This window comes from Amborella trichopoda, chromosome 2 (genome assembly GCF_054954075.1).
Source record: "Amborella trichopoda isolate Santa Cruz 75 chromosome 2, AtrichopodaSantaCruz75HAP2 v2.0, whole genome shotgun sequence".
NCBI classification, from domain to species: domain Eukaryota; kingdom Viridiplantae; phylum Streptophyta; class Magnoliopsida; order Amborellales; family Amborellaceae; genus Amborella; species Amborella trichopoda.
The window spans coordinates 9,480,783-9,495,324 of NC_142337.1; the positions used below are offsets into that span (position 1 = coordinate 9,480,783).

At 35.8% G+C, this 14,542-nt stretch overlaps 1 protein-coding gene across 31 annotated transcripts in view; it reads right to left on the reverse strand.

Annotated features, from left to right (window-relative positions):
• LOC18443303 (protein HESO1) overlaps positions 1–14,542 on the reverse strand; it is a 51,174-nt gene extending 36,632 nt beyond the window's left edge. For 5 of the 31 annotated variants that reach the window (XR_016049084.1, XR_016049083.1, XM_020672847.2 and 2 more), the window contains exons 1-3: positions 14,115–14,189; positions 12,408–12,496; positions 12,137–12,328 (exon numbers count right to left, since the gene is read on the reverse strand). Coding sequence is in view for 23 of the 31 variants with exons in the window: in XM_020672847.2 (XP_020528506.1) it covers positions 12,137–12,328; positions 12,408–12,496; positions 14,115–14,137 (304 nt within the window). In the remaining 8 variants the exon portion in view is untranslated. Of the gene's footprint in view, positions 1–439; positions 525–2,133; positions 2,235–12,125; positions 12,329–12,407; positions 12,497–13,534 lie in introns of all 31 variants that reach the window. The other 26 variants (XR_016049086.1, XM_011628366.3, XM_088857894.1 and 23 more) reach the window with 24 other exon arrangements.

The following is a 14,542-nucleotide window of genomic DNA, read 5'->3' on the forward strand; positions in this document are numbered from 1 at the left end:
GGAGCGTGCAATTACAGTGTTTGCATGTGTATTATAATTCGTTAACTTACTTCATTGAGTACGATGTGTATGGACAAGTATATTGTATACAAAATTGAGTACATCCTAGATCAAGCCCCAAGAACATAAAACGCATTAATAACAATTCACATGATGCATACATGAAGTCATAGTAACAATGTTTAATAACTCAACAACAACCCATAGTTAGAGCACCAAAAAAAATTCCAAAATCACGGGGTAAGTGTAATATTGACAAATTTGCTATGAATCAAACTCATAACTTTCTTTCTCTTTATTTCTCCTTTCCAGGCCAGATAATAATAGAAGTCAGAACTCAGAAAATGCTCTAAAGGCATGTTTAGATGGCATGTAAATAGTTGATAGTGCGAGTTGCCGGGCCCACAAAATTAGGTGGTTATGGGTTGTTATCAACAACCTGCGATTAAGCATATGGGCAAATCCATAGAAAAGGTGATCTGGTCTTGTGCCAAGTAGAACAGCTTGGTGCGACAAGTGATACACTGCACCCAAAAACATCATAAGTGGCTTATCTCGCGCAAAACAATACATTAGGAAGCTCCCCATGTGTTGGGAAATCAAATCCCTTTCCCACATATGTGAGAGTTGGATAGATACAGTGAACCAAACAGAAACTATACAAATGTAATGAAAAAAAATAAAAATGAGAACACGTTGACTTTTACATGGAAACTCTTCAAGACAAGGGAAAAACCCACAGGCCAAACATTGATCATCCCCTACAAAAATAATAGGTTTACAAAGCACTTCTCTTCTCAAACTGACTAGGATGTAGGCCGAGGAATCCAAAGATAACAGTGTGGCAATATGGATGTTTAAGAATAGCTCACATGTCTATGGAAGTATCAATCTTTTGTTCTTTCTCACCTCCAAGAAAATATAGCAAGTTACAATAAGATCTTAGACTAAAAGTGTGAAGGTCAGCTCAATGGATATAATTGGATTATATAGAAACTCAAGGAGGATCCTTTTCATCAAACACAATAGGCCACCATGATAAAAGAAATTAAAAAGCCAAAAGATATGCTGCATGAAGAACGACATAAGTTGGACATAGAAGCAATTGGAAATATTTGGCAGGTGTTGGATGACATTGTCTTCAATGGGGTATCAAATCAAACTTCGCACAATCATTTTTTAACAGATTGCACGACTTGAACAAAAGAATGATGGTTGGAAATAAAGCATTCTTGATTAAAAAGTTGGCAAACAAGAAGTTTAAGGAGGGAAGCTTAGTTACATAGCAATGAGACATATTTATTAAGCATTCACTAAAGAACAACTTAGATACTTGAAGGGCAAGCTGTCCATGATCAGGACTGAAGTACAGCTTGAGGGGAAGTATTAAGAAAGCCATTTTAACCCCTAGAGGGTATATATGTAATTTTGTATATCCTTACGGGTAATCTTGTAATTTCTGCAATTCTGTAATATCTGTAAATGTAATAGGGGTATAACTTGAGGTTCACTTAAGGCCTAAAGTGTGTAACTCCTATATAGTGAAATGTTATGAGTGTCTCCGCATTGGGACATCTTCCCCATTTCTTGTGTTCTCCAAAAGCCTGTGTAGGCTGAGCTGTTTTCTTCTATTATTACCAAGTACAAAAGTGTAAAAAAGCAAAGATCAAAGATCTTTTCAGCACAATCATACTCAATCAAGATATCCTACAATCTCTCCTTTTTCTTTACCTCTTATGTCTCTCTTTATTATCCCTACTTGCCCTCTTTCTTCAAAACCCCACCAATCTGTGTTGCTAATCTTCCTTCTTGATATTTTCTCTCCATCTAAATCCTAACCAGAAAACCCTAATCAATCTGCCTAAACCCTAATAGCTACTCTTCTTAACGTTCTCTCCATTCTTTATCCTTCTCCTTTCGTCTTTACTTTCAATCTTCAAGTAACTCCTTATCCAAACCTTAATCCACACTCTATTTCTTAGTGAGATTGACTTTTGTAAGTCGATCTGCCCCACAAGAAGGTCCCCTTTTCCAATTGAATTACCAACCCCCGGGGGGGTTGGGGGGGGGCATTATTGGAGTTTAAGAAAAAATTTATGCAAAAACAAATAGAAGAGAAAGAAGAAAGACTACCTCTATTTTCCTTCAAATGTTATATATATATACCCATCTCATTGCAGCACCGTCCTCCCAATAGACTTCTTCCTCTAATGCAACCTTTCTCTCCTACAGTCCTGCCATATATGATAAGCATTAAATTTGACTCCTCCATTTCCTCCTATGGAATAGTCCCTTTTTTTAGTGGTTTAAAAGCTATGGAATATCTTGATCTGTCTGATGGCAAACCTCCAGAATTTACAGAAGTAATACCAGGTAAAGAAGAAATAGGAGAGATAATGTGTGTCTCAAGCCCAGCACACATGTAGTGGCATGCAGTTGAACAAGAACCCATAAATTGCTTGAAAGCCACCCTTACACCAGAAGTTTTGGCACAAGTATTTGGCATTTCAACTGCCAAGGAGGTTTGAGACACTTTTCATTACTCTACTCCAAGTTTCTAAGTCAAAGTGAAGCATCTATGAGAAGAACAATTGAAATACAGAAAAGTTAACTCCAGCATTAGCCAGTGTTTCACTAAAGTAAAAGGCATTTGTGACATGCTCGCAGCCATTGGCCAAACAGTTTGAGATGACATGGTATCAAACCCACTTGAAGGATAGAGAGATGAATAATGTGTTTGTGACAACAATTTCGGCCAAGCCACCAATCCCTTCCTTTTATGAGCTAGACCTCTTCTATTACAAACAAAGTTATGTTTAGAAAGAGCGGAAGCAGGAGTAGAGCTAAAAATGACAGCAATGGTCACATGAATAATTTTGTTAATTTACAATGGAGATCACATAGAAACACAACGAGCATTCATGTAATTCATCATCATCATAATCACTTAAGTAATTCATTTTTTCTTTTTTTGAGTTAGTGGGGGAGAAGGTCCCCCTACCCAATTTAATTTCATTCACTAAGAAAAAACACAATCTTATCAAATTACAACTGTTTCATAGGGCACTCATAAACATAGGGCACTCATTCTTCATGATAAGAAATTGGTGAAGTAAAAAAATCTGAGGGCTGAGCCCTCCAAACTGTAGCAACATATATGGAGGTGCTGTGTTTGCAGGTGTATAAGCAAAACCATATTCGACTTGCAGAAGATGTGTGAAATCGACCAAGAAGAGCCACTCAAAGCGAGTTTGTACCGATAGTTGGCAGCAATGGTATATAGAGTCCAAAGCGGCATGTGGTGGCCCTGGACAGAATGAGCAGTGGAAAGCAATGCAATTGGATGGCCATATCGATACCAACCTCTAAAGCTTTGAGCTAAGAAAAATTGTAAGAGGCAACACCAAGTGGCATGGAAAAACATGCAACGAAGTGACCGGACAAATCTCTCAAAACACCACAAGCACCACCAACAAGACCCCGGTTCTAAGAAGAAAATTCACAAACCTAGTATCAATGTGAACAAAATTCATGTCATTGAAATTCTGTTTTACATTTTGTTGTCATTGGAGTGTGATCTTACACAGCGATAATAGAAATCCAATATGGTGTTGTAATACTTAAGTCCCCGATCCCATGTTAACAATGGAAATGAAGGGTGATAAAAACAGCACACCTACCTACATTGGTTTGCCTAAAATATGTGGATCCATTACAAAAATTGCACACCTACCTACATTGGTCGCCCCACAATGCACACGTCCTCATTTTTGGCACCAATCAGTTGGATTGGGCAACTCCCACTTGAATATCAAATGATGATTAATATAAGAATGTTGTGGTAGATTGTTTCCAAAAACAAAATGCCAGAATAGTTAAGTTCTCCTTTGTAAAGAGGAAATACACTGCCATATATAATTCCCAATAGCTCTCCTCTATCAAAGATTGCTAGGGGTTCAAAGACCTACACATGAGAGAGACCTCACATTTCCACGCATACATGTTATTCCACCACCATAAGGCAATCTCATGAGTGGCTCGATTTGGATTGACAAATACTCAAGCGATAGAAGTCCTTCAAGAGGTAGACAAGGGCTAATGAACTAGCTCCAAGGAAGTTGAACATATTGACATTCTTCAATTGAACCATAACGCGACTAACTTTTGTATCTCTTTCCATCTTCTTGTTTCTCTCCTTGTCCTCACAAAATATGTAGGAAATCATGGAGTTCAGATAGATTGTAGGTCATAAAATTGGGAGGTCCACACTCGGTTGTATATGAACTAAAAAAATGTATCGGTAAACTTGCTCCCAAATTAGAGGATACTCGATTCCAAGTTGGTGGAATTGTGGTGTCTCTTACTCGTGGAACCATGATCTTTGGCATAGGGATCAAAATCCCATTAAATGGGATCATGTTCCCCGATTTCCCGAATCGAGATCCCAAATATCAAGGAATTGCCCAGAATCGAGATACTGCATCTCGGAGCGTGGGATCAAGCTTCCAAAGCGGAAGCGAACGCCTCATTAGAAGATCCCAGTAACTATGGTTAATGTTAATTCCGTCGATAATTACTGTAGGCTATCGTCGGTATTCTTTCTTAAAAACAAATCACACACTTTCCTTGTTTCTACAAAGTTCAAATCTTTTGTTGAATTTTTTTTTTGAAGACACTGTTTATTTTTGTAGTGATGTAGGAGGTGAGTATTCATCTTCAGAATTCCAAGAATTTTTTTTGATAATGGCACTAACCAAGAAAATTTCCTCTCCTAGTGATGAGGGAGGTGAGTATTCATCTTCAGAATTCCTTTCTGATAATGGCATTAACCAAGAAAATTTCCTCTCCTCATACACCCCAGAAAATCAGTGTCGCGGAAAGGAAACACATGCATATTAGAAGGATTCTACAAAGTTACTAACCATGATGCATGCTAGCGGAATTCTAAATCTCTATGGAGTGAAGCGGTTCATACTGTAGTCTATGATCAACATGCTCCCATCTACTAACACAAAGGGAATGTTGTCATATTTCCTTCTGCATGGTATACATTCTGATAACAGTCGAATCAAGAATTTTTGGATGTTACTGTTTGTGCACTTTGATGAGTCTCAGAAAAACAAGTTAATGCCCAAGGTAGAAGAATGTGCTCGTTGGATATAGTGAACTATATAAAGGTTTTAGGTGCTATAGTCCTCTAAAAAGAAAAATCTAAATATCGTGATATGTCACGTTTGATGAAAAGAGACCATACAGGCCACCCAAACTCATTGATATCAAGGAGGAGTAGGTGAAGCATCTGAGATAAGAGAAGAAATGTGTCTAAAACAAACTACACCTTGCAGCCCAAAACGAGAATCTAAATTGCCCATTATCAAGGAACATGTACAATGAAGAGAATCTAAGTCAACCTTTCATCGAAGATGGCATGCCACTTTGAAACACTGTTCATCCAATGGAAGGAGCACAAAAAACTGGGGCAGCAAACAATTGATTGTGTATGATAGGGGAAAACATCGTGAAAATGGAGCGTCTTAAAAATCCGGAAATAAAGTGGGGATCATGTGTGAGAGAGGAAAACTTCATCACAATTAAGCATCTATGCCAGAAATTGACAAAGAAAACCACGACTCAAGTGTCGACCACTCTAAAGAAACTTGTCAAAGTATGTCAATACTGAAAATGTGCATGAAGGGCAAGTTGTGGAAGAATCTGGTGGCACCAATGACATCTCATCTACATACAACTATCAGGAAGGATACAGCACCCAATTGATAGATGGGTGAGCTATCAAAATTTCCCTATTGAACACAAAATATTCTTGATTGAAATCTTGAAGTAAAGCGAACCCTTTTCCCATGAAGAGGATAAAGACAGTAGATGGGTAAAAGCTATATATAAAGAGATGGCATCATTGTACAAATGTGGGACATGGATAGTTGTGCCAAGACCTATGGAAAAGTATTTGGTAAGATGTAAATGGGTTTACAAAATTAAATTTAAACCATATGGAAGTGCTGACAGATATAATGCTAGACTTGTTGCTAAATTCATCCAAGAGTATGCCTTAAATCATGATGAAACCATTAGCCCTGTTCCGAAAATGGACATCATCCATAGAGTAATGTCTCTGGCTCTTGCATAGTGATATAGGAAGGAAAGGTGGGAAATTAAATCCACCTTTTTCCTGAATCTCAAACAAGTAAAATTAGCAATATTGATGAAAGAACATGAATATAAATCAAACCAAAAGAAGAAAAACTTTCTCCTTTCATAAAATAAAATTTGATCCAATAACATATGCCTCCAAAATATGACATCCAATCTTTTATAAGCCTATGAAAGGCGAATTTAACTTCAGATCCAAGTAAATATTTAAGACTCTAAAATACCCCTAAAACAATATTAACATTCCAAAAATATCCCTGTGAAAAGTCATGAATAGTGCTTGTGGACTGTCGTCTTTTTTAGTTCTATTTATGTAAGATATTTTCCTTTTATACAAGTTAACCTCTATTAAAAAAAAAAAAAAAAAGGAGTCATGAATAGTACTTGTGAACAGTAAATAAAGAAAATATAAGAAAACCTTAGAACCCCAAAAAAAAACTTAAAATCCTAAAAATAAATCCTAAAACTAAAATCAAAATCTTACCATCATCATCATAGCCTTTTCCCAATTGATTGGGTCTGCTACATGAATCATGGTCCGCCATTCTGCTCTATTAAAGGTCATAACCTCAGTGAAGCCATAAGTCCCCATATCATTTCAAACTACCTCCAACTACATCCTTTTGGGTTTATCCCTTACACTTTTAAGTCCTTCCACTTGCACTAACTTGCACCTCCTAACAGGTGCCGTACTGGTCGGCACCACACATGGTCAACCCATCTAATTCTACTTTCTCGCATCTTATCACCAATTGGTGTCACACCTAAATTCTCCCAAATGGATTCATTTCGAATTCTATCCCTTTTTGTCTTGTCACTCATCCATCTCAACATCTTCATCTATGTTACACTCCTTCTATACATCAAAATATATATCTTTTAAAATTGCATAGAAATTAAAATGAGTATAATTGTACCCTCCATCATTCCCCCATAGTTGGAGAAAACGCGTCCTCAAGTTTGGAAATGCGCTAAGATGAATTCAGCATCAAAATTACATTCTTCAACCTTCATCTTCTTTGTTGGCTCAAATACTCTTTGTGGTAAAAATAATTCCTCAAGAAATGGATCTTGATATGTATATTGAGGAATCAATACAAATTTATTACATTCAGCCATTCTTGAACTCCCATTAAAAATCATGTAAGATATTCCAAACTTAATTTTCTGGCCTTTAGAGGTTTTCTCAACATCTATTTCATTATTTGATGAAAACAAAACCACAATTTGCAGTTTATGAGTTGACCAAGTTTCATCTATGCTACTCTGATTCCAATACCCTAAATTTCCTTGACGCTCTATCTCTTCGATATTAATAAGAACTTCAAAGGCCATGATTTGGATCAGACTTCCTACAGCCTTTTCTTCATAATCTTTAACATGTTCCAAAATTTCATCATCATCATCTTAATTTCTATCATATATTGGAACTCTTACAAGATTTTGTTCATCATCTAAGTATGTATCAAAATTGGTGACATATCTCAATCTACAACCTACTGATTTTTTATATGACCTACACCAAAATCAACCTCGTTCTCCTTCAAATCATGTAGATCAATTAAATCTTATGATTTAGTCCCCTAAACAATGACGGTCCCCACGTGGAGTGCGTTCATAGAATGGGTGGTTGAAGGCAGCTTCATCATTCCACTCTAATTCTGAGTCGGACTCTGATTCGCGTCATTCTTAATCGAAACCCTCACGATTTGGATCTATCCTCGTAGTTTCCTCTTCATTAAGGGTACGTTGTTGCTGGCCCTGCTTATGCAGCAATAGTTTTATAACCCTCTCCATCAAGTTGTTGATTACCTCATGCTGTTGGATCAGATTGGCATTCCTACAGCTAAGACCTCTACGACAAGCCAACGCAATTTCCAACCTTCCTCGAACGATGCTCTAATACCACTTGATGCAGGAAGGAAAGGTAGGAAATCAAATCCACCCTTTTATTGAACCTTAAACAAGTAAAATCAGCAATATTGGAGAAAGAATATGGTTGTAAATCAAGCTAAAAGAAGTAAAACTTTCTTCCATAAAAATAAAACTTATTCCAATAACATATGCCTCCCAAAATATGACATCTAACCTTTTAAACCTATGAAACCCTAATTGAACTGGAGATCCAAATAAAACAGGTTAACCTTCTAAAAAAAAATAAATAAACATTTAAGACTCTAAAATACCCCTAAAACAATACTAAAATTTCAGAAATACCTCTGAGTACAATAATAGTGAACAGTACCATAAATTGCGAATAATAAATAAAGAAAATATAAGAAACCCTCGAATCCAAAAAAAAACTTAAAATCTTAAAAATAAGAATAGCAATTAAAAATAAGAATAAAATTTCAGAAATACCTCTGTGAACAATAATAGTGAACAGTACCATAAATTGCAAATAGTAAAAAAAGAAAACATAAGAAAACCCTAGAATCATAAAAAAAACTTAAACTCTTAAAAATAAGAATAGAAATTAAAAATAAGAATAACTTTGCCCTCCACCACATACAGTTGGGAACTAACACAGATGGATGTCCACAATGTATTTTTACATGGAGACCTTACAGAAGAAATCTATATGGTGCAGCATTAGAGATTTTCTGAAGGAGAACCTAGCCTCATGGTTTGCAAGTTGAACAGGGCGACATATGGTCTAAAACAAGTATCAAGAGCTTGGTTTGATGGTTTTTGTGGAGTTGCAAGAATCATGGTTTAATCCAAAGGGCAATTGAGTACTCATTGTTCATTAAGCATGATGGTGAAAACATTATGATACTTCTTTGTGTACATGATATTGTACTCACAAGAAGCTGCAATGAAAGCCTAACAAAAATAAGCTTGGGAAGGCTGCAATAGTTTCTAGGGATTGAGGTTGCAAGAAAGATAGGTTGATGTTGCGTTAGCATAAATGCATGATGGATTTGTTGGAAAGGACCAATATGCTTGATGCCAATCCAATAGCCACACCTCTCATGTTGAATAGAAGACTTGGAAATTACGAAGATTTTGGAAGCTTGATTGTGAAAGCACATGAATACCGCAGCACAGTGGGAGCTTTACAGTATCTATGTTTACAAGACCTGATATAAATTAGGCAGTCAATCAGTTTAGCAAATTCATTCATGGTCTGAGGTTTGAACAAATGGAAGCAAACAAGAGAATATTAAGAATTTAAGATATACAAAAGGCAACACCAAATGATGAGCTAGTGTATTAGAAAAATGATCCAAAGATGATTATGTTATTCTTGCCTTTTTAGATGCTGATTGGGCAGGATATCGCACTAAAAGAAAAACAGTTACTAGGTACCGTGCATTTGTTGGGAATAATTTTAGCTCTTCATGCAGCAGAAAAGCAGAAGATTGTGATTAGATCAAGTTCAAAAGCATAATATAGAGCGATGGCAGTTGTAACTGCTGAGGAGACTTGGATAAGGAGTATTGCAAATGCCCTTGGTCAAAAGTTGTGTAGCAGCATTCTCTAATGTGACAATCAAAGTGCACTGGCCATATTGATGAATCCAGTATTGTATGGTAGAACAAAGCACATTCAGGTTGATCATTATTTCATTAGAGAAAAGATTAAGGATAAGGATACTGAAGGAAGATTCATCAGAACTAAGGATCAAGTTGCCGACATATTTAATGAAGCACTCACTATAGAATGACTTAGATACATGAAGGGCAAGTTGTCCATGATCAGGACGGAAGTAGAGCTTGAGGGGGAATATTAACCCTTTTCACCCTCTGAGAGTATTTATATAATTTTCTATATGTTTAGGGGTAATTTTTATAATTTTTGCAATTCTATAATTTCTGTAAATGTATTAGGGGTATAATTGGAAGTTCACTTAATGCCCTAAAGTATGTAACTCTTATATATGAAATATTATGAATGTGTCCCCATTGGGGCATTTTCCTCACTTCTCCTTCCTTTTGTGTTCCTTCTCCAAAAGCTTGTGGAGGTCTTACAGTGTTCATATATTGCCTCCTAATAGCCCCGCCGTAAGAGTGAGTTACTGCTGTACCTTACATACAGATCTTGGAAACCCTAAACCAAAAACTCCAGTCTTCTCATCTTTATCTCACTAATCTTTTCAATGCAGTAAACATTATTTGAGAAGGAATGCCCACTACATGTGATATTTTAGTCTTGATCTGAAACAGATTTAAATTCCCACAACTGTCATGTTGATATGGCTATATTGGTGATAACAACATATGATTGATATGAGTTAGTTTAGCTTGTGGATGAAGTAAAACTAACTCATATCAATCATATGTTGTTAATCCCCTTTTCTTTGGATGTTGGACATTTCAAAGGCAAATGGTTTTCAAATAATTCTGAGATATATCCTATAAAACCAAAGTCTGGAAATGTTGCAAATTTATGTAAAACTTACTATACTCAACAGAAGCGATATACTTCGTAAAAAAAATGTTGCAAATATAAATGATAGTTAGATTTCCAGAGTGCAAGGTCATTGATGATTGGAATCAAGAGCTTGGGTGAAGAAAGGATTCTCATTTGCATGACAAAACTTCTTTCATATGGAAACACTAGGAATTAAAAGGCTACACGATTTAGATAAGCAAATCATAAAATAGCTCAATGGAATCAAATGAATAAAAATCATTTTGTTTGAGAAGACAAACTAAAGTGCTCTCATCAAGGGCTGGTTTTCCAACTTAATATCATGATGACAACATGCCCTAAATGAGCAAATCGAATCTGGCGGGATTAGTGCACCACTTATATAAGCCATATTTGATGAAATGTTCGTGGGAGGAAAGGTTTTAAAATTTGTAGATAGCATAGAATGGAAGATAGAAGCTAACATTTCCTAATAATATGAATGCTCCCAAAAGTTCCTTATGCAAGCTTCCAAAAATCCATTGACTTTTGAAAATCAACCCTTGCAGATAAAAGCTGAATGTGAATTGTAAGTGCCAACAGAAAAACTTTGGTTACCACCCATGTTGTGAGACATTCAAAATAATGATAAGTAGAAAAGACATGATACATCCATAATCAATGGCCAGTTTTTCTTCATCTCTAATAGCGTTTAACACTATCCAATAACATGTTACAGAGAGAGGGGAGGTGGATAAGCTCAAGAAGAGCTACGATATCTTTCAGTTTTTCATCCATACTAATTGGGATATTTTTTCACTTTTTCATCCATACTATATTTTAGCCGACCCCAATTAATTAGGAAAAGGCTAAAATGATGATGATGATGATCCATATTATATTTTCTCAAATTGGGGAATATAAAGCAGCAAAATGACATAATACATTTTGCACGACATCATTGCCTTAATTAAAAAAAGAGAAGAATAACTCAATAACATGATATATGTAAAAAAGCACAAGAACGAAAGAACAAACAGAAATCCCTTAAATAACTTGCATGCATACTCAAGGTAAGGAACAATTTTAAAGTGGACATGTATGAGACAACAATATCTAACAAGCAAAATGACATCAAACTATCATCATCACCATCACCAACAGAGCCTTTTTCCAACTATTTGGGGACGGCTACATGAATCCTAGTCCACCATTCTGCACTATCAAGGACCATACCCTCAGTGAGGCCATAAGTCCCCATATTTTTTCTCACTACTTCCAACCATATCCTTTTGGGCCAACCCCATTGCCCTTTTTTAGATGTATTATTTTGGAATAATACACCTAAATATTTCTTGTAAATAATTGGGATAAGGCTTGAATTGATGGCAATTCTAATTAACAAATTAAGGAAGAAAATAAAGCCAGGAGCAATATAAGAATAGTCAAATAAAAAAAAGTCTTTGAAGCAGGGACGGTAGACTCCAAGAGGACAAGGATAGGAAACATCATTCTTTTCATCTTTCGATAATTAATTGGACAACAGGAAACCACAATGTTATTGGCATGCAAAGGAAAAACAAAGTTAAGTAGAGAAATACTAAAGGCATACTAGGAATCTTCTCCTTCGCTAATGCATCAAGAAATCCTATGAGATGATCCCGGTTTTTATAATCATTTGGTCTTGGAAGTAGAATCGCATAAACATCATGCAATAGTTGCCCTAGACCAGAAAAATACTCTTGATTGAATCTTCTCCTCTGTGATTCCTCTGATTCGAAGTTTTTAGCCTTCTGACACAAAACTAAGAAACCAGATAAAACAAAAACAACATCAGGAAGGCAGCTTCAGCACAAGTACATAAAATGTTGATACTAAGTTACCAGTTGCATAGAAAGAGAAGTCTATAACATGCCATGAGAAGAAGTCATGTTCACCAGTGTCTGCCTCTACCAATTTCATGAAAGAAAACCTACAGGAAAAAGAAAAAATATATGAAACAATAAATGACTTGATAAACATTCAACAAGAAAGAACTACTTTTCCCAAAATCTTCAGAAGTTTAGTTTGCTCATAGTCCCAATAATCACATAACTCTAGACTCCTCACAATAAAACAAGATTTCTGGTTTTCCTAATAACAGTGATTCTTCAGATCTAAACCTCACAAACATCAAGCACAGTTCTTATTAAATAAATAAGGGACAAAGGACTGTTCGAATTATATATATATATATATATATATATATATATATATATATATATATATATATATATATATATATATATATATATAGATAGACAATACAACTATCCATGGAACAATTGCACTCCAATCAATATAATTTTCTATATTTCCCTTACTTTCTCCTAATTTTTCCTTTTTATGACTTTTTTCAATTTTTAAAGTTTAAGAAAAATGAAATCCTAATGCAAAGTACATAAATCACCTACATAGGCCATGAAGAAAAATTCATAAACTTGATAGGCACATCGGGTGTCAGATAAAAAGTAGGAGGTTTCACATTGGAAACATGAAGCTCAAATGAGGCGCTAGTTTATCCATAATAGGATTGCGCTTTCGATTGTCACAAGAGCATTGAAACAAGATCGATGCTATTGATAAGTTACAAACAGAGGCAAATGCAATTTACTGTTTTAGGGGAGTGTACAATGGAATACTACCAGTAATCAAAAACTACCAGGGCTGCACTCGCCTGAGTCAGCCTTGATGCAGGGAAAAATAATAACAAGAAAATAAAAATAAAATAAAAAGAATGTGAGATTATACCACCTCCTCCCACACCTTCCTATTTCTCTCCAATAGCTCTTAAAATTTTAACATAAATATCCTTTATATTCCTAAAATCTCTACATCAAAAAAATACAAAAAAAACCCGAAATAAGCTAAAAACCTAAATAATACCAAATCTAAAATCAAGAAAATATAAAAAAAAAAAAAGAGGCCCAGACTGGGGCCCAGTCAATCTCGGAGGGAGAAGCCCAGTTACCGGCCGAGTCTCCCAAGACTAGGGTACCCTTTGTTATTTTCACATATAATCGACCAAGTCGGACCTCAGACTTGCCTCCCATTCATAATGGTTCTGTAACTGACGCGGGATTGGGGACCCTGGCGATCCGAGCCTGAGTCCATATTTTTCAACAATGGATAGCAAATTAACCAGAATGGTTTCCATAACAAGTTAAGCTTAGCAGTTTGGCCAAACAAAAAATGAGTCAGGGAAACAGGACTCAAATTCAGATAAGAGTTCCATGACAACCAATATGCAGAATGAAAAAAACATGAGTCCTAATACGATACATAAAGAGCATTATGCCCTACTACATCAAAACCAAATATCTCACTACGTATCCGAATCAATTCGATCAGTTGAAAATTTAACTCGGTTTACACAAAACTATGATTCAGTTCAGTTTGATGGTTCCGAACAAGCAATAACCAGTCCTTCCTGAGCATTACAAAAACAACAAAAATTGGGAAGATTGACTTCGGAATAATACCCACTTTATAATGTCACAATTTCCCAGAGAGAAATTAAAGATATAGATAGTTTAAAGTGGACGCATTACGTGTAGCAAGACAAGTCGCTCATGAAGAATGTTAGAGAGAGAGAGAGAGAGAGGACAGAGAAAGAGCGCTTACGTATCCCTGGAAGATATGTGCTTTCGAACTTAGACAAGAAATTTCTCCGAAAAAATATCAAATCCCGTTTGCAGCAACTAATAGCGAGTTTCATGAACGAGTAATAGCGAGTTTCATCAACAACATATTTAGAAAAGAGATCGTTGAGATAAGTTATTATAAAAAGGTCCACTAGAAGGGGTCACCTATTGAAGCCCTCAACAACTCCCCAAAAAAGTTGTTCCGAAGCCCACAAATGGAAAGTTTATAACTTTACGTAATAAAGGAAAGTTGTTTCATGCCGGCTCGACTGCATTCAACATTATGCAGAGAGTATAAAGCATCCATCAATGCAAATAGGTGGTCCATCTCAAAA